The sequence below is a fragment of the Mobula hypostoma genome, chromosome 8, assembly GCF_963921235.1.
Source record: "Mobula hypostoma chromosome 8, sMobHyp1.1, whole genome shotgun sequence".
Taxonomy (NCBI): domain Eukaryota; kingdom Metazoa; phylum Chordata; class Chondrichthyes; order Myliobatiformes; family Myliobatidae; genus Mobula; species Mobula hypostoma.
In genome coordinates, this window is record NC_086104.1 from 48484350 (window position 1) to 48509260 (window position 24911).

At 40.7% G+C, this 24911-nt stretch overlaps 1 protein-coding gene across 2 annotated transcripts in view; it reads right to left on the reverse strand.

Moving 5' to 3' along the window:
• The window catches only part of rps6kc1 (ribosomal protein S6 kinase polypeptide 1), a 176498-nt gene that overhangs the window by 52067 nt on the left and 99520 nt on the right, over nt 1-24911 (reverse strand). For both annotated transcript variants that reach the window (XM_063055798.1, XM_063055797.1), the window contains 3 exons: nt 16786-16910; nt 12855-12947; nt 1392-1439 (listed from right to left, as the gene is read on the reverse strand). In XM_063055798.1, the coding sequence (XP_062911868.1) occupies nt 1392-1439; nt 12855-12947; nt 16786-16910 (266 nt within the window). The remainder of the gene's footprint in view (nt 1-1391; nt 1440-12854; nt 12948-16785; nt 16911-24911) is intronic.

Sequence of the window (24911 nt, forward strand, 5' to 3'; positions counted from 1 at the left end):
TTATGGTTTTAAAAGAATATATGTAAGTTATACAAAACTAAGACAATGGTTATATAGCATCTTACACAACCAGCAGCTGTTCTAAAGTGTATTATAGGTAATGAACTATCTGTGAAGTACTGCATTTCACTTTTATAATGCCTAGAAGTATGGGATCCAATTTGCACTGAGCAAGGTCCACAGAAATCACCTTGTAATGTGTTCCAGTGACCTTAGATGGAAAGTAAATATTGGACAGTTCGCTGGGACAACTCCCATGCTCTTCAGAGTAATGCTGTGAGATCGTTATGACCATCTGAGGAGATAAGCTAGATTTTAATAGACAATTTCTGTAATGAAATTCAATCTGGATTATGCATTAAATTCATAGGATCAGGAGTAGGCCATTTTATGTCTCAATTATATTCCACCATGTAATAAAATTTTCAGTTGATCAATTACTCAAATTCACCTTTGCCCCTTATTCCTTAGTACTGTTGGCTAACAGAAATCTATCACTCTCAGATTTAATATTTAATAAATTATCTGGCATCAATTACAGTTTTCATAATTTTCCCATACTTTTCCAGAAGAAGCTCTTCTATATTTCATTTCCACAATTAGTCGGTCTAGATTTCAGAGACTACGGCCATGATTACCATCTGCACCTCCTCCCCATGTCCAACACTCCCCAACCAGAAGAGTTTTTCCAAACCAAGCCGTTTTTATTCTTTCTGCCTTCTGCATTATCCTTCTGATCCTGAGAAGTTCTGATTAAGTCACTTCTTGATCGTCCAAATTACCAAGAACGCAACTCTATATTTTGTAATCTCTCCTCACAGTTTATCTTTTGGACTGCATATATCATTCTGACAAGTCTATCCTGCACAATTTTTCAGGCCAATGTATTCTTCCTAAAGAATAGTGCTCAGAATTGTTCACGGAACTTCATGTATAGCCTAACCATTACTTCCTATTGCTGCAGCACTATGCCCACTCCAGGCCGGCATTCCATTAGCTTCTTTATTATTTGGAGTGGGCCTTGACATAAATCAAACAGCAAGACCATCTACGGGATTGTCCATCTGTTCTCATCTGGGCTATTAAGGGAACAAGTGACTATAGGATGGCAAAGTTGCAAACATTCTGGCTTCAACATTGGACGTCACTGGGCAAAGAGGTTGTCATTAACCAACAGCTTAAGCAGGCACCGGTGCAATTCCTCACATGCTTTCATCATTACGGCAGGATAATTAAGACTCGAATTGTTTTTGGGAAAAGGTGGTAGTGAAGTGAAGGTTAAGATCTTGAAGAAGGATTTATTGAGAATGCACAGAGAATTAAGTAAGACCCACAGTTTTAGAATTCAGCCACAAAGATGCAATGAATTAAAATATTTGCAAGTTGCTTACTTTTAAAATGAAAGTTTCTTGTGTTCTGGAATCCAACACGAGCAAAACCTTCAAAAACAGATACACATCAGTCAAAAATAATGTTTCCATCAACACTGAATAGAGAGTCCATGCACACATACTTACCCCAATGTCAAATCTCAGCTTGAAAGTTGCATTTAAAATTAATTCCATTAGAATAAAGCAAAATTGCTCCTGAAATCATGTAAAACCCATGATTTTACATGATTCTGTGAGGATGGGGAGGACTAGACAAATGTTTACCATTTCCTCACCCATCTCCTCTTTTAACTTATATTTACAGTGTGCTGACACAAAGAAAGCACATCTGTGATTTTTTTTTTGCTTTAAATTGGCTATCGGCAGATAGTTTTCCCAAACAGGTGTTTTATAAATGACTGTAAATCAGCCCCTGGAAACACCACCTCCAAGGCAGGCGAAACCAACGATAATATAATTAGAGCCAGATACATCAGGCAAGTGGATAGTCTCCATCTGTTCAATGTCATATTTAATCACTTTTACTTCTTTAAATCTACAGCAACTGAGCTTTCATAAACTTACTTACTAAAACATGAATATTTGTGCTGCCAAGTCCTGTGGTAGCAGAGTTATAACAGCATGGAATACAGCTGGGTTGTATCTAACCCAACTGGTGGTCTATGATGCAAACAGAAATGCAATATTTTGCATTTTAATTATTTATCATCTTCAGTAAATGCTTTCTACAGGGGGTGACAAATGTCTTTAAAAAACCTGTTAACATTTTACCAGTACTTGATTTCCTTCCTTCATTTTGGCATGATGCAAAAATGTTTTTCTCTGTCTAATAGATCTGGAATTCTCAATCGTGATATTTTGCATATAATCTTAAGGAGCATAAATATGTAAATCCAAAATTTTAGTCTTGGCTTCCCAAGCTTGAAGAATATGCGTTAATAATGGAAAAGGGTGTAAGTGGAAAGTGGTAATTTTAAAAATATGAATGTTATTATTTTAAAGTTGCTTCAGTTATTTTAGAATAACTGGAAGAGAGATGGGATAAAGGGATAAGCTTCTCGCACATACTGTACATCAATGTGGGATGCTATCTCAGCAGTTGTGCATTTTAATTGCCTTCACTACTTTCTTTACAATATCATAAGAATTTACTGGGAAAGTACTAAAAAACTCATTTGGTTTCATGAGGGAGATTGTCCTCTGTCAGACTAAGAGTAGGCTTGCAAAGTTCGTGCCCACACACACTTAATGTTTCTGTTTGAGGAACAACTGGATAAGTTGATGCTCTGCACCCAAAAGGTATTCAATGGGACTGGGCAGTCCTGGTAGTAAGTAGGGCCCAGGACCCACCCCTGGACTTTTAACTATTTTTGATCATTGGTTAGCTGTTGATGTTACTTATAATCATTACTTACATTGGATTATTACATCTAATAATCAGAAAGTTCTAAAAACTAGCATCGATAATGAAAAAAATTATAATTGAAAGCACATGAAACACTAACAAATAATTAAAAACATTACAAAGAGGTTCTAAGACGTCTGTGGAAAATTGAACAACTCTATCAGGACCACTCAGACCCCCGTCTCAAGTGTTAACAGTAACCAAGTATGTCAAAGTTCATTGTTTCAAAAGATGTTCTGATATTTTGGTTCAATTCAATTTATAAGATCATCTCTAATTTCAGTTATATCTTGCCCTTCAAAAGATCTCCACGCTTTACCCTAACTGCTTGTTGATAAAATATAGAAAATATTATATTTAAAGTTATAAATATATATCTGTAAGCCATTAATAAGAGAAACCCAGAATGCGGATTTTGATTGAAACATTCTCAGAAGGTTGAAGAAAATGAGTGCATGTTCCTTGACTGACTTTCTGCATTTGATTACCGTGAAGGTCCTAAGACTGAGATTTGCAGCTTTAAGTGAACCAACACCTCAAACTTATGATGTTTTCATAACAAATTCCATGCATTTTCCAATTTGCTTTGACTCTCATTTCTTTCAGCCTTTCTACTAGAAGCATAATTGCATAATGGGTGATTAACCACTCAATTCCCCAACACTATTCCAACTCTGCCATTTGGAGCATCATCACTGCAGGGGACTTAGCTCAGTCGTATTATGAACCAGTTTAATATAGAGACTTCAATCACTGGGGCACTCATTAGTCTCTGCTGGCATTCAGTAACCTCTGCTGACTAAGTCTATGGCTTCCATTACTAAGAATCTCTGTCCAGGCAGCAACACAAAACAAGCATCTTGGGCAAATATCAAAAGATAGCTGGTTACCAACGCCCATGTCACGTCGGTCTCTCGAGGAAGAAATGATGGGGAAATTGTAGTTTTTTAATAAATGTAGCAGAAAAGGAAAATTGGGAGCTAGCAAACATAGTTCTTAACAAGATGATCAACAAAACCTCATTTTTTATTGAACTTAGAGCAAGCTACATAGTGAATCATCTCAAGGTACCTAAATGAATAGCGTGAATTACTCCTGTAATAACATAACAGGAATCAATGGTCCTTAAGTTGTTCTCCCCAACTGAATAGTTATCTGATGCTTACCAATGCACTCTGTAAGTTATAGTCAGGAGATATATTTGAAATTGCAACAAAGAAGATGTTTGAATAAATTTGCTTAAGTGTGCTACTGACTCTTAATCCAGTGTCTTAACCAACTACAGTACCAGCATAAAGCAGCTACCCCAAGGGTCTACCATCTGCTCTCACCCAAAACCCGTCAGGAATTTTCAATGCACTGGTGTTCAGTGATGAAGAAGCATAATTTAACTAATAAGAGAAACTACAATACAATAGTGAAAAACTTAACCAAGGCTGGTTTACTACATCACGTACGACAGCAAACATAAATGACAATAATGGCTGGGAGAAAATTGCAAAACTTACAGAACGTTCAGAAATTAAAATATTTCAAATTAAATTGTTGTTATTTGGTTGTGATAAAATGAAAGACTAACTGAAACAATACTTCATATTTTAAGAAACCAAACAGTCCAAGCTATTGTAATGGTCACAGGACAAAGAAATCTGTAACAGCCTGATGAACAGTAAGGGAGGTAAGCAGATAGTGCAGGATTCCCTGTGGCCATTCCCTTCAGTAATCCGTATACCTCTTTGGATACTGTTGAGGGGTTTGATCTTTCAGAGGCCAGCACCAGCAGCTGTGTGAGTGGCAATGTGTCCAGCTCTGAGGCAAAGAGGTCAGACACAGCAATAATGATAGGACAGTGAATCGCAAGGGGTGCAGGTAGGTCTTTCTGTCACTGCAGCTGAGACTCCATGATGAGGTGTCACCTCCCAAGTGATAGGATCAAGAATGTCTCAATTCCTCGTAGTGGGTACATGACATTCTGAGAGGGAAGGTCATAGTCCATATAAGTACCAATGACATAAGCTGGAACAGGGATGAAGTCCTGCAAGGGACTTCAAGGAGCCAGGTAAAAGCAGGACTGCCAGAACTAATCTCAGGATTACTACTCATGCCACGTGCTAGTGAGGTGAAAAATAGATGCACATTGCAGTTCATCACATGGTCAAGAAGCTGGTTAGAAAGGAGGGCTCTAGATATATGGATCATCAGGCTCCTTTCCAGGCAGGTGGGACTTGTACAAACAAGATGGTTTGCATCTGAACTGGAGGGAAACAACATCCTTGCTGGATGATTTGCTGATGCTACTCAGGAGGGTTTAAAATAGTATGGCGGGGAATAGGAACCACAGCAATGGGGCAACAAGTGATAGGGCTAACTGCAAGAAAGATCGTATGACAAGACTGAAAAAGAAGGAAAGCAATGGACAAGCTAATAACGGTGAGACTAAGGGACTGAAATGTGTGTTTTTAAATGCTAGCAGAATGATGGATGAGGAGGATAAACCTAGAGCCTGGATGTGTGAGGGACAGGACTGACAGCTCAACATTCCTGAGCTTCATTGTTTTACATACAGTACAGACAGTGGGTAAAAAAGGTGGAGGGGTTATACTACTGATAAAGGAGAATGTCACGGCAGTATTCACAAAGGACATACTGGAGGCTCATCCACTGAGGTAATCTGATGCAGCTTGAAGTCATAAAAGTTCAATTACACTGATGGAACTATACTATAAGGCCCCCCCCCCCCAAAGCCATCCAGAGCTGGAGGAACAGTTATGCAGACAGATTTTGGAAAGGTGCAAGAAAAATAGGGTTGTCATAGTTTGGGACTTCAACTCCTCTGGTATTGATTAGGACATCCTGAATATACGAGACTTTGATGGGGCAGAATTTCTTCAGAGCCTCCAAGAGGAGTTCTTGAAACGGTATATGGAGAGTCAAAATAGAGGATTCTGGAAAATGAGCCAAACCAGATGACAAGCCTGATAAGTGAGTCTTACTTCAGTGGTTGGTAAGTTGATGGAGAAGATCCTGAAACGCAGGATTTATGAACATTTGGAGAGGTATAATATGATTAGGAATAATCAGCATGGCTTTGTCAAGGGCAGGTCGTGCCTTACGAGCCTGATAGAATTTTTTGAGGATGTGACTAAATACATTGATGAAGGAAGAGCAGTCGATGCAGTGTATATGGATTTCAGCAAGGCATTTGATAAGGTACCCCATGCAAGGCTTATTGAGAAAGTAAGGAGGCATGGGATCCAAGGGGACATTGCTATGCGGATCCAGAACTGCCTTGCCCACAGAAGGCAAAGAGTGGTTGTAGATGGGTCATATTCTGCATGGAGGTCAGTGACCAGTGGTATGCCTCAGGGATCTGTTCTGGGACCCCTACTCTTCATGATTTTTATAAATGACCTGGATGAGGAAGTGGAGGGATGGGTTAGTAAGTTTACTGTTGACACAAAGGTTAGAGATGTTGTGGATAGTGTGGAGGGCTGTCAGAGGTTACAGTGGGACATTGATAGGATGCAAAACTGGGCTGAGAAGTGGCAGATGGAGTTCAACCCAGATAAGTGTGAGGTGGTTCATTTTAGTAGGTCAAATATGATGGCAGAATATAGTATTAATGTTAAGACTCTTGGCAGTGTGGAGGATCAGAGGGATCTTGGGGTTCGAGTCCATAGGATGCTCAAAGCTGCTGCGCAGGTTGACTCTGTGGTTCAGAAGGCATATGGTGTATTGGCCTTCATTAATTGTGGAACTGAATTTAGGAGCAGAGAGATAATGTTGCAGCTATATAGGACCCTGGTCAGACCCCACTTGGAGAACTGTGCTCAGTTCTGGTCGCCTCACTACAGGAAGGATGTGGAAGCCATAGAAAGGGTGCAGAGGAGATTTACAAGAATGTTGCCTGGATTGGGGAGCACACCTTATGAAAACAGGTTGAGTAAACTCAGCCTTTTCTCCTTGGAGCGATGGAAGATGAGAGGTGACCTGACAGAGGTGTATAAGGTGATGAGAGGCATTGATCGTGTGGATAGTCAGAGGCTTTTTCCCAGGGCTGCAATGGTTGCCACAAGAGGACACAGGTTTAAGGTGCTGGGGAGTAGGTACAGAGGAGATGTCAGGGATAAGTTTTTTTACGCAGAGAGTGGTGAGTGCGTGGAATGGGCTGCCGGCAACGGTGGTGGATGCGGATACGATAGGGTCTTTTAAGAGACTTTTGGATACGTACATAAAGCTTAGAAAAATAGAGGGCTATGGGAAGCCTAGTAATTTCTAAGGTAGGCACAACTTTATGGGCCGAAGGGCCTGTATTGTGCTGTAGGTTTTCTATGTTTCTAAGTGAGTGAACACTTCTGGGAAAAGTGACCACAATTCATTACATTTTACGATAGTTCTTAGTAACGATAAAATCAGTTCTTGCGGAGAGGCATTAAATGAGGGAGGGCAAATTATCAAAGGATAGAGCCTAAGGGGTGCTGATTGGGAGCAGCTGAATAAAGATACTGATTCTGAGTTAAATACTGAAAGTAGTAAAACATCGGGAGCACATAGAAAATCTAAATAAGCAGAAGAGTACACCATCCCCAAAAACTGCACAGTCACCCTCCTGTCCCATCACTAGAGTCATGTAACTTCCTACCCCATCACACCCATCCTCCTGTCCCATCACTAGAGGCATGTCACCATCCTGTCCCATCACAGACATCATATTTCAGGTTGGAGGAACAACACCTTATATTCCGTCTGGGTAGCCTCCAACCTGATGGCATGAACATCGACTTCTCTAACTTCCGCTAAGGCCCCACCTCCCCCTCGTACCCCATCCGTTATTTATTTTTATGTACACATTCTTTCTCTCACTCTCCTTTTTCTCCCTCTGTCCCTCTGAATATACCTCTTGCCCATCCTCTGGGTTCTCCCCCCCCCCCGTCTTTCTTCCCGGACCTCCTGTCCCATGATCCTCTCGTATCCCCTTTTGCCTATCACCTGTCCAGCTCTTGGCTCTATCCCTCCCCCTCCTGTCTTCTCCTATCATTTTGGATCTCCCCCTCCCCCTCCTACTTTCAAATCCCTTACTCATTCTTCCTTCAGTTAGTCCTGACGAAGGGTCTCGGCCTGAAACGTCGACTGCACCTCTTCCTACAGATGCTGCCTGGCCTGCTGCGTTCACCAGCAACTTTGATGTGTGTTGCTTGAATTTCCAGCATCTGCAGAATTCCTGTTGTTTACAGACATCATCCTGTCCCATCACAGACACTCTCCTGTCCCATCACAGACACCCTCCTGTCCCATCACAGACACCCGCCTGTCCCATCACAGACACCCGCCTGTCCCATCACAGACACCATCCTGTCCCATCACAGACACCATTCTGTCCCATCACTAGAGACAATGCCACTGCCCTGTCCCATCACAGACACTCTCCTGTCCCATCACACCCACCCTCCTGTCCCATCACAGACACCCTCCTGTCCCATCACAGACACTCTCCTGCCCTATCTCACCTACCTCCTGTCCCCATCACTCGAGACATGCTAAAAAATACCTCTTGCTGTAGAAAAGCAAGACGATTGTGAGGCTTAATAGAATAAACAGTGCAAGATTTCTTCAACACTAAAAGAGCCAAATGCCATTCGTCACAGTGTTCAGATAAGAGTTAGCTACAAGGCTGAGATGAGGTGAATAGTTTTCTCTGACATTTGCAAATCTTCATTCACCTCTGCTGCAGGAATTTAGAGGGGAAATTGATATCCGGGATGTCAGAAAGAAGAGTTGAGGTGAAAGATCAGATTGGCCATAATACAGCACCGTATGGCTTAACCCTACACCTATTTCTTATATTCTTGCTGCTGAAATCAGCTGGAGTGCGGGAGTGAAATCAACAACAATTGCTTTCATGGCTGTGTCCTTTACTTAGTTCAAGGGGATGTTCGACACGCATGTGCTAACACACTTGCCCATATGATATGAGCCTGGTGTGGCATAAGCCATTAAGTCTGTATTTGCATAACAGATTTCATTTCTATATCAAATGATTTTATAAACAAGGTACCAAGTCTAATTCATTCCCTGTTGTCTGTGGAATAAAAGTCAATGTTGTAGTCTTAGAATAGGATGGGGTAAGAAGAGCAGATATTTCCTGAAATATATTAGTAAACACTACATTGAGCTTCATAAATTTATTCACCCAAGGTGGCACTGGCGATATATGGTGGCATTTAGTGGGCAGCGAACAAAACTACAAACTATTTTACTAAAGATACTTTTCCTGGATTACAATCACTGCAATCCTGGACTTTCCCTTTGGGAGTTGTGCTTTTGAACTATCTGAACGATCTGCCATTTTTGTGGTATCCTGAAAGGTTCAGCAAACTGGAGCAGTCTTACATTGATTCTATTACGTGATTTGAGTTATTGAGTATGCCCACAAGAAAATGAATCTTAGGATTGTATGTATACAGTGACATATATGTACTTTGATAATAAATTTACTTTGAACTTTGTTCTTTTTTCCACACGTTGGAAGTTCGATGGTCTTTGTTGTGTGAGGTTTTTCTGCGGATTCTATTGTTTATTTTGTAGCTGCCTGCAAGAAGATGAGTCTGAAGGTTGTATATGCTATACATACTTCAATAATAAATGTACTTTGCACTTTGAACTATCCAGAAGTTTCATGGGCACCAATTTTTAAAATAACTGAATTTAATACCCATGTTGGCACAGAGGAATTTGAACTCCAGCCATTTAGTCTAGACCTACAGGTTACTAGTTCAGTAACCTATGCTTCATTCTAGTGTCATGCTGAGTTTAATTACCTCCTGAAAGCATCACCTTTCATAGAACATAGAAATCTTCAGCACATTACAGGCCCTTCGGCCTACAATGTTGTGCCAACCATGTAACCTACTCTAGAAACTGCCTAGAATTTCCCTACCGTATAACCCTCCATTTTTCTAAGCTCCATGTAACTTTCTAAGAGTCTCTTAAAAGACCATATTGCATCCGCCTCTACCACCACCACCGGCAGTGCATTCCACTCACCCACCAAACTGTTTGTGAAAAACGTACCTCTGACATCCCGCTTGTACCTACTTCCAAGCACCTTAAAACTACGCCCCCCCTCATGTTGGCCATTTCAGTCCTGGGAAATAGCCTCTGACTATCCACACGATCAATGCCTCTCATCATCTTATACACCTCTATCAGGTCACCTCTCATCCTCCGTCACTCCAAGAAGAAAAGGTCAAGTTCACTCAACCTATTCTCATAAGGTACAATCTCCAATCCAGGCAACATCCTTGTCAATCTCCTCTGCAATCTCTCTATAGTATCCACATTCTTCCTAGAATGTGACTAGAACTGAAAACAGTACTCCAAGTTGGGTCTGACCAAGATCTTATATAGCTGTAACATTACCTCCCAGCTTTTGAACTCAATCCAATGGTTGATGAAGGCCAACACAACATACGCCTTCTTAACAACCCTGTCAACCTGCGCAGCAGCTTTGCGTAACCTATGGACACAATATCTCACTGATCCTCCACACCACCAAGAACCTTAGCATTAATATTGTAATCTGTCTTCAAATTTGACCTACCGAAATGAACCACTTTACACTTATCTGGGTTGAAGTCCATCTGCCACTTCTCAGCCCAGTTCTGCATCCTATCAATGTTGTACTGTAACCTCTGACAAGCCTCCAAGTTATCCACAAAACCCCCAACTTTTGTGTCATCAGCAAACTTATTAACCCACCCTTCCACTTCCTCATCCAGGTCATTTATAAAAATCATAGAGAGGAGAGGTCCCAGAACAGATCCTGCTGAACACCACTGGTCACCAACCTCCATGCAGAATACAAACCATCTACAACCACCCCTTGCCTTCAGTGGGCAAGCCAATTCTGAATCCACAAAGCAAAGTCTCCTTGGATCTCATGCCTCATTACTTTCTGAATGAGCCTCCCATGGGGAACTTTATCAAATGTCTTACTGAAATCCATATATACTCCATCCACTTTCATCTTCAGTTTGCTACCAATTTATAAGAAAAGAATAAAATTGGGCATCAATTAATCTATTAATGGAGCCTAGTTTAAAACTGTTAACACAATGCTTCTGCTCTGAAAGGGAACCTGTGCACAGAACACAATCTGCCACTATGAAAATGCAAAAGACATTTAGGCAAAGAGCTTGGATTTGGATTTTATTTTATTTCAGGGCATCCTACCCACCAGCTCTCAACTCACATCCTCTTGCCTGCCATGGAGTTGAGGGGAATATAATTTTGAGGGTTTAACTAATATTATAGAATAACTATGTCCCAAATACAGCTACATCTTCAAGGCCAGTATGACCAAATAGTTGAATGACTAAGTTCATGTAGAAGAGTCAGCTTCAATAAATAAAGAACACAGCTCATTGGAGCTTACTAGTATAAGGGTTGGACCATGTGATTATCAGAAATGAAAATTTACAGAATTAGAGGTAATCGTGTGGTATGGGTAGGTAGATAACAAACAGACTAGGGTAATCAGCATGGTTTCACATTATGTCAAGTGAAAGTCATCACCATCAGGATATGTCTCTGAATCTCTCATTTTGATTATTATTTCAATGACTTGGATAAAGTCCAGAAGAAGATGGCGCCAGCGAACAACACTATCAAAGGTGACAGCCTCAAAATGGGTCACAAAGCAATTCCTTTCACTTCTTCTACAACTTTTTATTTCAGATATGGTTCTACTACCTTTACAGCCTGAAATCTATATTCTGGCGGTGTGATTTTGAGCCAATCGGGCAATCTGGTGCTTAGATGGAAACGGTTATCCCATACTGCGGCTGGTCGAATTGCATTAAATTAATTCCAATAAAAGCTAATACTAACTATTCTTTTCAAGCTGTATTGTGTTTCTGTAGGCTGCACAGAATTTAAAATCTGATCACTACGCGTAAATTTTGAAATAGTGCAAGTGCTCACGGTGGTGTAGTGTGGATACAGGGTCATTTCCATCAAGAACACCAAGGGCTCAACCACAAGAGTCTAATCCTGGGTGACCATGCACATCATGGCTCACATCAGCTCTTCAGAGGTACCAGAGACTCTAAAACCAATTGCCTTCCCTTGCTGAATTAAAGAAAAACATGTATATAGGCTGATTCAAAGAAAATACAAATATTTTACTTTCAGCTCCAATTACAAAATAATAAAATTGGAGTAAAGGCATAGGGAGACCTAAATCTACCTTCAACTGATCATTTAATCAGGGGTTGGCCTTGCAATTTACTCTCAGCTCTCCCTGTACTAGTCTGCAAAAGGAAGCTGCTAAAAATGATTCACTGTTATAGTTACAACAACCCATCAGTATTATGTTTAGTCTTCATGAAAAATTTGTGAAATTGCTTAAGAAAATCAATACTTCTTGCCTCAACCATATCTGTTTAATACAAGGTTACTAAATAAAGTCTCCTTTGAAGAACTAATTGAGATGTCAAAAGCTTCTTATTAATTTTCTCTGTACAATATGAGCTTCTGCTTTAGCATCAATTCTCTTTCCAAACATGAATACAGGGATTAAGATAAACATTATCTCTCGCTCATGCATAGATATGAGAGAAAAGGAGAGCACTGTAATAATTTTTTAAAACCTAGTCATATAATATTGTGGTGTTAAATAGCACCATGTACTTTCACCTCTCAGATTGTCACAGACCCTGACCCACACAATGTTTAATATGAAAGCTACTTTGCAGCAAATAAAACTAAAAGTTGCTTAAGCAGAAAGAATAAATGCCCAAAAGTGAATTTAAAATTTTAGTTTTCACTTAATCACAGAAAAACAATCTTAATTTTTTAAGACCAGTGTTGAAATCTCCTTTGAAATTGTGTATTATACCTACATAATCTTACAATCCTCTTTCTCCCTGTGTGGAAAAAAAAACAACAAACCAAGTCATTTTTCTTTTGTTTCCTGTCAAAACCAATAGCTTCAAAGCTCTAATCTCAGCTGGTGGTTGATTTATGGTTGAACCCTTGAAGTGATACTGAAGAATTACCTTGTCAATCACCCCAAGGACTCTGAAGGCCTTCAGCTCCTCTGCAGGACTCCTCAGGTTCCAAGCAGGCCTTGAACTTAGCAGTCCTGGAGGCTAATAGAAGATATCAAAGATAGCACATCAATCACAGCAACACTTAAAGGAAGATGGCCTACCGGAGCAAATGCCAAGTTACAGAAAACTAAATTTGTCACACAACAGTTGTGGGCAAGATCAAAAGGCAATTTCTTTCCGCTTCAAATCTGCATCAAGCACCAAGGAGAACCCCCATAGAAGATATTTATTTGGTCAGGATACAATCATTGTTAAGTTTAGAGTGTGACAGCTGTTCGTAAATATCAGCAATGTATAAGTCACAAGTGTATTTAGTATTGTGTAACAAAAGAACAGTTATCACCAGTCAACAAAACCTTCTCAGCCTAAAAATAAAACAAGTACCACATGTAAAAGTAACTACAAGGAGGAGCTGTATCATATTAGGACACTGAAGAAGCTACAGACATTCTAGCAAATTTCTGTCCTAACAACAGTGGAGCTGGTAATTATAGCAGTGATACAACAAAGGAGGAAGCTATTCAGCCCAATCAGTCTGTGTTTGCTACTGGTGGAGAAAACCTGTCAATTCCATTTGCCTGTTCTTTCCCCAAAACTCAGAAAATTATGTCCCTACTATTGTCCATGTAATTCCCTAATGAAAGCCTTATTGACCCATAAACTGGGAGTTCCTGAGAGTAGTATTTAACTCATGGTTTCCTGTATCATTTGCCATAAAATTTTGCTTATTCATTCCAACCAAATAGTGAAAATCTCTTGCCCCAGAACCGTTCAAGTAAATCTCTTTTAGGGGCTTCATGTCCATTCTAAAGAGAGGTGACCAGAATTGGACACAATCAAGCCACTGGCGATGGGCGGGTCCCTGAAGGAAAAGTTGAAAATATAAATGTAACCACTTCTTAAGGAGGAACACACGCAAAATGCTGGAGGAACTCAACAGGACCAGGCAACATCCATGGAAAAGAGTATTGTCGATGTTTCGGGCCGAGACACTTCAACAGGGCTGGAGAAGGGGGAGTCTGATAGGAGAGGACAAAAGGCCATGGAACGAAGAAAGAAAAGGGGGGGGAGGAGCACCAGAGGGAGTCAGTGGACAGGCAAGGAGATAAGGTGAGAGAGGGAAAAAGGGGATGGGGAATAGTGAAGGAGATGGGAGGGGGGCATTACCAGAAGTTTGAGAAATCAATGTTCATGCCATCAGATTGGAGGCTAACCAGACAGAATACAAGGTGTTGTTCCTCCATCCTGAGTGTGGCCTCATCGTGACAATAGAGGAGACCATGGATTCCTCATCCATTAAATATCTTGCACAAATGTGCAGCACACTAGCAGTGCTGGTCCGATATTCAATCTACCGTCAATATAGATTTTGTTTAAAACTTTGTAATCCAAGGCCTCCTATACTATCGCAATAAGGGTACACTCAGATTAGAGGAAATTCATGGCGTCCTCTACTGTCGCAATGAGGCCACACTCAGGTTGGAGGAATAACACCTTATATTACGTCTGGGTGGCCTCCAACCTGACAGCATGAACATAGATTTCTCGAACTTCCAGTATGCCCCCCCCTTCACCATTCCTCATCCCCTTTTCCCTATCTCACCTTATCTCCATCTTTTAACTCCAGTCCTGTCGAAGGGTTTCGGCCCAAAACATCAACTGTACTTTTATTCCATAGATGCTGCCTGACCTGCTGAGTTCCTCCAGCACTTTGTGTGTGTTACTTGGATTTCCAGCATCTGCAGATTTTCTCTTGTTTGTTTTTAAGGAGGAAGCTGTGTTTTGATTTTGGTGGGAATGGGTAAGGATTGCTGGGGTTTGGGCAAGGGAGAAAGAAGTTTCTTGTAAATCAGCAGTAGGCAGAAATGGAGTATACCTTCTCATCTCCTTACATCCAATGGACAATAATTTCTTATTGCTGGACATTCCATTCTCACTTGGAAAACAGTGAAGAAGACCTTTTTATTGCAACTAATGATCAAGGCCCAATTATCTTGCCTATTTCTGGCCAGAATATTTAATTGGCTGATTTTATCAAGTCCCCTCCCCCCTTTGGCCTAGTCCATTAAACATCTTGCACACTGCTACCCCACAGACATCACCTCCAACATCGATTTTGTTTAAAACTTTGTAAAGTATCTCACCATTCATAGTACAGAACGGTTTGCTCCCTCACAGCCTCCATAATCATTACAACCTGAGCAAATTCCATTTGCCTGCATTTATCCCCTGTACCTCGAACCCTTCCCTATCCTAACATCAATTATATGTGGTAATTATACCTGCCTCTAACATTACCTCTGGCAACTCATTCCATATACCAACCATCCTCTGTGAAAAAACAATCCCTTAGATCCCCATTGAATTTCATCCCTCTCATCATTAAACCAATGCCCTCTAGTTTTAGATTTATCTGCCCTGTTTAAAGATCATCTACTGTCTATACTCAAGATTTTATAATCTGCCATAAGATCACCTCTCAGCTTCCTTCTCTCGAGGGAAATTAGTCCCAGCCTATCAAATCTCCTTATAATTCAAGTGGAGTGCACTCTACTCCTGAACTCTTTCTTCTACGAAACTGTGACCAAGCTTGCGGATGATACAAAGACAGCAGGAGGGGCAAGTAGTCCTGAGCAAGTACAGCACCAGCACAAGTACTTGGACAGATTCAGAGAATGGGTAAACAAGTAGCAGATGGAATGCAGTGCAGGGAAGTGTCTGGTCATGAGTTTTGGTAGAAGGAATAAAAATGTAGACTATTCCCTAAATGAGAAGTGAATTCAGAAAGCAGAGGTGCAAGGAGACTTGGGAATCCAAATGCAGGATTCTCTAAAGCTTAATTTGCAGGTTGAGTTAGTGATAAGGAAGGCAAATGCCATGTTAGTATTCATTTCCATTGGACTAGTATAAAAGTAATGCTGAGGCTTTATAAGGCATTAGTGAAAATACATTTGGAGTACTGTGAGCAATTTTGGGCTCTGTATCCAAGAAAGGATATGCTAGCATCGGACAAAGTCCAGAGGAGGTTTATGAGAATGATCCCAGGAATGAAAGGGTTAATGTGTGTGGAGCCTTTGAAGATGGCTCTGGGGCCTGTACTCGCAGGAGTTTAGAAAACTGGAAAAGTATCTCATTAAAACCTAACAAATATTGAAAAACGTAGATAGATGGATGTGGAGATGAAAATCAGGGACCAAAGGGCATGGTCACAGAATTTCTTTGAAAGAAGGTAGTGAATTTGTGCAATTTATTGCTACAGAAAGCTGTGGAGGGCAAGTAATTGAGTAGACTTAAAGAGGAGATTAATAGGTTCTTGATTAATTACAGGGATTGTGAGGTTAAATAAATCACTAAGAATGGCACAGCACTCGACGGGCTGAATAGCCTAAATTGTCTCTATCTTATGGTCTCTCAGTCTGCAAGTTGTTTAAAAACAATGACAGCTTGACAGCTGGGAACACTCTGGTGGATAAAATCTGCATATTATGCAGTAAAACATTTTAAGAATGCATTTTGGTAGTGAAACCACTTCTAATTACTGCCATTAGCAAGGAGATGTAGAAGCCAGAAGACCCACACCAACAGCTTTCCCCTTCTGCCATCAGGTTTTGAGCTGACCGGGAAAAACTAGTTCTATCTCAGATTCTATTTCCCTTAACTTGCACTGAGTCGCTACGTTATTTTTATTGTGCTGTGTAAGTATGTATAATATGTTAATTTTAGTTTCATGCCATTTATATTTGTCATGTTTGTTACATTTTGTACTTGTTGCTGCAAAAAGCTCACTTTTGTGGCATTGATACCCTGGATATATATGCTCATGATAATAAACTTGAACTTGAAGCAAAAGTAAAATACAACTGAAGAATGGACAAACCCATGACTGAAGAGAACTATCATCCATGGATGTCCTGAGACATTGAGTAGAGATCTGCTCTGCACGCATTAGGTACTCTGCAGTCTTCTTTTTTACTGCTTCTCGACGACTTGGACTTGCTTCACCTAGAAATAACAAAGATATTAAGAAACATTTAAATTTACCAAACCAATATCTCACAACTTTAAAAAATTATACATTCTCAGCAAGTGCTAATGAGTGAAGTGTCTTATTCCCTGGATTATACCAGGGTGGCCAACCTTTTACATTCCATATGTCAATTTTTTCACGCATAAGTCTTATATTAACATATTTTTACAAGAATTGAATGGGGGTACAAGAGTTGTATGGCGCATCTGAACTCATGAGTGAAAAAATTGACGCGTGGAATGTAAAAGGTTGGCCACCGCTGGATTATATGGTAGGCAGTTTTCAAATAGATATTAACTGGAGGACTACAATCTGTGCGGATCAGAAATAACATCTCCACCTCGCTTGCCATCAACACCGGCACACTTCAGGGAAGCTTGCTTAGCCCATTGCTCTACTCTCTCTACACTCATGACTATATGGCTAGGCACAGCCCCAATGTCATCTATAAATTTGCTGATGACACAACTATTCTTGGCAGAATTTCAGATGGTGATAAGAGGGCATACAAGAGTGAGATACATCAGCTAGTTGAGTGGTGTCGCAGCAACAACCACACACTCAACATCAGTAAGACCGAAGAACTGATTGTGGACTTCAGAAGGGGCAGACAAGGAAAAACACACCAGTCCTCATAGAGGGATCAGAAGTGGAGGAACTGAGCACTTTCAAGTTCCTAGATGTCAATATCTCAATATTGGGTCTAACATATCATTGCAGCTACAAAAAAGAAAGCACAACAGTGGCTATATTTCATTAGAAATTTCAGGAGATTTGTATGTCACCAAAGACACTCGTAAATTTCTACAGATGTACCGTGGAGAGCATTCTCACTGGCTGCATCACCATCTGGTATGGGGGGGGGGGGGAGTGGTTACTACACAGGATCAAAATAAACTACAGAGAGTTGTGAACTTAGTCAGCTCCATCATGGGCACCAGCCTCCGTATTATCCAGGACATATTCAAGGAGCAATGCCTCAGAAAGATGGCATCCATTATTAAGGACACCCATAACCCAGGACATGCCCTGTTCTCATTGCTACCATCAGCAAAGAGCTACAGGAACCTGAAGGCACACAGTCAACGATTCAGGAACAGCTTCTTCTCCTCTGCCATCTGATTTCTGTATAGACATGGAACCCATGAACTACATTTTTAAAACTTTTTTTTGCACTACATATTTAATTTAACTATATAATATACATATACTGAGTGTAATTCAGTGTTTTATTATTATGTATTGCACTGTTCTGCTGCCGCAAAGACAATAAATTTCACGACATACGCCGGTGATATTAAACCTGATTCTGATTCTGATGACACAAATGGCACAAGTAATTACCATCTGTGAAAACAATATCCTTTTTGGCTACATTGCCACATATTGGCTACAGTATTTAGATTTATTAATGCAAAATATAATGGTTTCATCTGTCAGTTATTGGGAGTAAGATTTCAACCACACTGTCGCATTTCAATCATGCTGTCAAATTCTAAAATTGTCAATCTTTTCACAAGATTAAATATTTCAGATCAATTTCTAATGTATACCAAAAGTCAATAAACAAAATGTGTTATTTTCTTGCCCAATAACTCTTACAGAGCAGTTTCAAAATAAAGCTTTTTTATATACAGCATTGTAGATAATGCCTTTTTGGGGTTTCTGTCCCTTGACTATGCTTCTTCCCACCCTGTCTCCTATAAAAATGCTTTTCCCTTTTCTCAATTTTTTCGTCTCTGCCACATCTGTTCCCAGGATGGGGCTTTCCTTTCTAGACCAGCGATGTCCCCCTTCTTCAAAGAATGGGGTTTCCCTTCGTCCACTGTTGATGGTGCCCTCACCCCCTTATCCCCTCTATTTCCTGGATATCCTCACTCACCTCACCTTTCTGCAGTCTTAACAGTGATAGAGTTCCTCTTGTCCTTGCCTACCACCCTCAACTTTCCACAAGGATTGTTACCTTGATCATACCCTGGTCCCTTCATCCCTCCCAGTACATCCCTGCAAGGGCCAAAATGTTACACCTACCCATTCACCTCCACCATCACCTCCATTTAGGGCCCCAAACAGTCCCTCCAGGTGAGGCAACCTTTCACCTGTGAGTCTGCTGAGGTTGTCTACTGTATCCAATGCTTCCAATGCAGCCTCCACTACATTGGTGAGACCCATTGCAATTTGGGAAAACACTTCATCATGTACCTCTGCTCCACTGGCCAAAAATGGAACCTCCTGCAGGACAAACATTTTAATTCCCATTCCAACATGTCTATTCAAAATTCTATTCAAAAAGTTCAAAGGAACATCTAAACAAGCCTGACGAAGGGTCTCGGCCCGAAACGTCGACTGTACCTCTTCCTAGAGATGCTGTCTGGCCTGCTGTGTTCACCAGCAACTTTGATGTGTGTTGCTTGAATTTCCAGCATCTGCAGAATTCCTCGTGTTTGCGTATCTAAACAAGCCTGATGCATTTTCAAAGCAAGTCCTGTGGACTGATGAAGTTAAAATAGAACTTTTTGGCTGCAATGAGCGAAGGTATGTTTGGAGAAAAAAGGGTGCAGAATTTCATGAAAAGAACCCCTCTCCAACTGTTAAGCATGGGGGTGGATCGACCATGCTTTGAAATTTTGACCAGGGGTGCCCAAACTTTTGCATGCCACTGTATGCTGCCAGATTAAAAATATGTTTAGTTTAACCAAGCAAGCCAGATATTCCTCACTTAAGCAGGCACCCTTGTAGGGCCTAGCTGTGGAAAGCCTGAAATTGCAAAAATGGCTACTAATAACAGACTACCCACAAACAACATGCAAGGGGTCATCAGTCTTGACCCTCAGGCAGTTGGATCAGAAGGACATATTTACCTTCTGACTCAGATCCTCTCATCAATATTTACTTGACCAAGACTCTATTTTCCAGCAATCTCAAAACATAGAACTGCCCCAGCAGGAAAAGCATGCAAGTGAGGCAAAGCAACACTTCCTCATTTCAAAGTCTCTTAAAGGAAGAAGCAAATCTCCCAGAAGTACAAAGGCATTACAGGTCTTCCATTGTGTAGTGACAAGCCAATAAAAAAATATTAAAGGAGATATCACAAAAAAAAACATTTTCACAAATACAGTTTTTTTGATGAAAGAATGAGCAAAAAATTGAATTGAATTGACTTTATTACTTACATCCTTCATACACATGAGAAGTAAAAATCTTTACGTTATGTCTCTGTTCAAATGTGCAAAGTGCAATTATAGAAATTTATAATATTATGTTCCACAGGATAGTCAATATAACATAGAAATACAGTTGTGTCAGCATGAATTAATCAGTCTGATGGCCTGGTGGAAGAAGCTGTCCCGGAGCCTGTTGGTCCTGGCTTTTATGCTGCGGTACCATTTCCCAGATGGTAGCAGCTGGAACAATTTGTGGTTGAATGACTCGGGTCCCCAATGATCCTTTGGACCCTTTTTACACACCTGTCTTTGGAAATGTCCTGAATCATGGGAAGTTCGCAACTACAGATGCACTGGGCTGTCCACACCACTCTCTGCAGAGTCCTGCGATTGAGGGAAGTCCAGTTTCCATACCAGGCAGTGATGCAGCCAGTCAGGATGCTCTCAATTGTGCCCCTGTAGAAAGTTCTTGGAATTTGTGGGGCCATACCAAACTTTTTCAACTGTCTGAAGTGAAAGAGGCACTGTCGTGCCTTTTTCACCACACAGCCGGTATGTACAGACCACATGAGATCCTCGGTGATGCTTATGCCGAGGAACTTAAAAGCTGTTCACCCTCTCAATCCCAGATTCATTGATGTCTATAGGGGTTAGCCTGTAGTCCACAACCGGTTCCTTTGTTTGTGCAACGTTGAGGGAGAGGAGAGAAAAAGGGTGTTGTAATTTATCACATAACATACAAGGTTTAATATGTTTCATATGTTATCTCAGTAAATGAGCCTTGAATCTGTATTGCATGCTTCTTTGGTACAATAAATATGCACTAGGTATTATGCTAAATTCTACCAAGGAAATCTGCAAAAAAAGGCCAAAAACACATCAGAAATAGCACTATGATAGTTTGCTTCCAGAATAATGTGCTAAAGATAGCATTTCATCCTAAATTAGTACAACTTGAATCACACTACAGCACAATAATCAGAGAAGGGCACCAGTCTTTAAAAGCATTCTTCCCAATTCAGCCAGAAAGTAGCATGAAGGAGGCAGCAGGAAAAGGGAACAGAGCGGCACGTCTCACTCACGAGGATTACAAATTCTCGAAGTCAAAGACAAAGTAAATTTATTATCAGAGTACATATGTGTCACCACATAAAACCCTGAGTTTCTTTTTCCTGCGGGCATACTTAGCAAATCTTAGAACAGTAACTGTAAACTGTAAACAAACTGTGAAAATGCAGAAATAAATAAATAGCAATAAATAACAAGCATGAAATAACAATATAAAAGAGTCCTTAAATGAGTGCAGCCTGAAGGTCGAGGGGTAGTAACTGTTCTTGAACCTGAGGCACCTATACCTTCTACCTGATGGCAGCAAAGGAAAAGGAGCATGTCCTGGGTGGAGGATCTTTGATGACAGATGCTGCTTTTCTATGGCAACATTTCATGTTGACATGCTCAGTCATTGGGAGAGCTCTACCCATGATGTACTGGGCCAAATCCACTACCTTCTGTAGGATTTTCCACTCAAAGGCATTGGTTTGGTTTTCCCATACCAGGCCATAATGCAGCTACTCAGCACACTTTCCACCACACATCTATAGCAGTTTGCCAAGCTTTTTGATGACATGCCAAACCTCCAGAGACTAGACTCCTGAGGAAGTAGAGGCGCTATCATGCTTTCTTCACAATTATATTTACATGATGAGTCCATGAGATATTGACATCAGGAATTTAAAGTTACTGACTCTCTCCACCTCTGATCCTCTGATGATTACTGACTCATTAACCTCTGGTTTCCCTCTCCTTAAGTCTACAATCAGTTCCTTGGTCTTACTGACATTAAGCGAGAGGTTGTTGTTAATCGCACCATTCAGCCAAGTTTTCAACCTCCTTCCTGTATGCTGATTCATCACCCCCTTTGATACAGCCCACTACAGTGGTGTTCTCAGCAAACTTGTATATGATGTAGACAATCTGCATATCCTGATGGATTTCATCCAAGAGTTCTGAATGGCATAGCTATTGAGAATGTTAGTTTTTTTTTCTCCCCCAGTATACATATGGATTAAAGTATGACACAATTGTTGGATGATCCTTTTCACTTTTACATGCCAAATATCATTACTATTATTCAGAGAGCCATAAACTAATCCCAACAATGATTTCTGCTCCTTTCACTTCGTAGCTCCACCCAAACTGATTTTAACTCTATACTCTGATCCAACCAGCAATATCCTTTCTAAACACTACTAATATAACCCTTATTAACAGAACTAATATACTTCTTACAACTTTTCTGGGCATTCCTTCATATTGAATATGTTGGAATACAGTGGAGTCCAGTTAATTGGAACACATTGGGACCAGTACATTTTGGCCCAACTAAGCAGCTGCCCCAATTAGCCAAAGATTCACAGAAATAGTTAAAACGATATAAAAAGATGAACTTCCATTTAGCTGAGTAACAAATTATGTATTTAAAATAAAATACAGAACAAATCAAAACACTATCCAATCTACTGCGGTACCAAAAAACTATGTATTAATTCCTAATAGTTATTGACAGAGAAATTCATCCAATGTACGCTGTTATGTTCTTTTGATTGACTGTAAATGAACAAAATCAGGCAGACTCCTATTGTAGAAAATGGGCTGCTTTTCATACAATGCCTTCAACAATTGCATTCTCCAAATCTTCATCTTCATTGTAACATTCAAGATGATACATTCAAATTCTTTGTAGTTGAAGTAACTTGTTGAAGTAGTGAAATCGTTTCATTTTCACTCCCAGCCATTTCTGGTATCTCCAGCCTGAACGCTTGAAACCACAATGAAAAAAATAGTTTTGAATTGTGTATTTCTCACCAACAACCAATGAATGACAAAAAATCACTGCTTTTTTGAACACAAACACACACAACTGATGCTACTTAAAAACGGTTCACTCAAAGCAGTGTAGTGTCCAACATCCACCCAGGTGGACGTGAATGACGCTCATTACAATGCTTGGCAACAGTCACCTGTCCCAATTAAGCAGCACAGAACAAATGCCATCCAAGTAAACAAATGGAATGCTACCTATATTCACCATTACTTTTTGCTCTTTGAGTTGTCCCAAATAAGCAGCTGCCCTGATTAACTGATGGCCCAATTAACTGGTTAACACGACCTCACTTTTTTATATTATTTCTGTTTTGAACTATTTTTAATCTAACAATTTAATATACATATATATATATACCTACAGTAATTGATCTACTTACTTTTTCTTTCTATAATACCATGTATTGCATTGAACTGCTGCTAAGTTAACAAATTTCATGACACATGCCAGTGATAATAAACCTGATTCTGATATGGGAGATACAGTGTACTCCAAATCTCAGGCCTTTAAATTTGTCCTATTTGTCCGTATCCTGATATTATTTGCTGGTTGCCTTTCTTTCATTGCCTGCTTACTGTATTTTGCTGAATATATTCCTGCCTTCCAGCTTTCTCTTTCCATGTATTGTTCAGTCCCAAAGGGGACTCAGAACTTCTAGTTATCTGTCCCACCTAATTTGCATTGTTCCAACAATGCCCATCATAAGCCCGAGGCACAGCATCTTATCTCATCTTTGGTTACAGTGAAGCCCTCCAGATGCAATGTTAATCTCAACAAATTTAGGTAACCACCACCAGAAGAGATTCCGCAGATGCTGGATATCTTGAGCAGCATACACAGAATGCTGGAGAAATCCACCAAGTCAGGCAATATTTATGGGAATAAACGATCAATATTTTGGGCTGAGACCCCTCATCAGGACTGGAAAGGAGGGTGGAAGAAGCTTGAATACAAAACATAGAAAACCTACAGCACAATACAGACCTTTCGGCCTGCAAAACTGTGCCGCACATGTCCTTACCTTAGGACTACCTAGGCTTACACATAGCTCTCTATTTTTCTAAGCTTCATGTATTTATCCAGGAGTCTCTTAAAAGACCCTATCGTTTCCACCTCCACCACCGCCGTCGGCAGCCCATTCCACACACTCACCACTCTCTGCGTAAAAAACTTAACCCTGACAGCTCCTCTGTACCTACTTCCAAGCACCAAGGTGCTAGGGAGAGGGGAAGGAGTAGGAGCAGAAATCATTGGTGGGATCAGTTAGCAGGTGATAGGTGAAACCAGGTGGGGGAAAGGTGGGTGGGTGGAGGGGGGGTTGAGTAAGAAGCTGGAAGGTGATAGGTGGAAAAGGTAAAGGAATGATGAAGAAAGAATCTGATAGGAGAGAATAGTGGACCATGATAGAATGGGAAGGAGGAGGAACAACCAGGAGAGGTGATGGTTGGGTGAGAAGAGAAGGGAACCACAATGGAAAGTGAAAAAGAGAGAAGGAGGAGCAGAAGGAATTACCAGAAGTTACAGAAATTGACGTTAATGCTATCAGGTTGGAGGCTACCTACCCTGATGGAATATATAGTGTTGTTCCTCCAGCCTGAGTGTGGCCTGATCATGGCAGTAGAGGAGGCCATGGACTGACATTTTAGAATGGGAAAGGGAAAACAAACAGAAAGGCATGGCCACTGCGAAACCCTCCCCTTGGCTGTGAATGGATCAAAGGTGCTCGATGAAGCAGCCCCTAATCTACGTTGGATCTCATCAATATAGATAGAGGAGACCGCAACGGAAAGACCACAAACAATAGACGACGCTGGCAGACTCACTGGGAAGGACTGCTTGGGGCCCTGAACGGTGATGAGGGAGGTGGTGTAGGAGCAGGAGCAGGTGTAGCACTTGTTCCACTTGCCAGGAGGGAGTCAGTGGGGAAG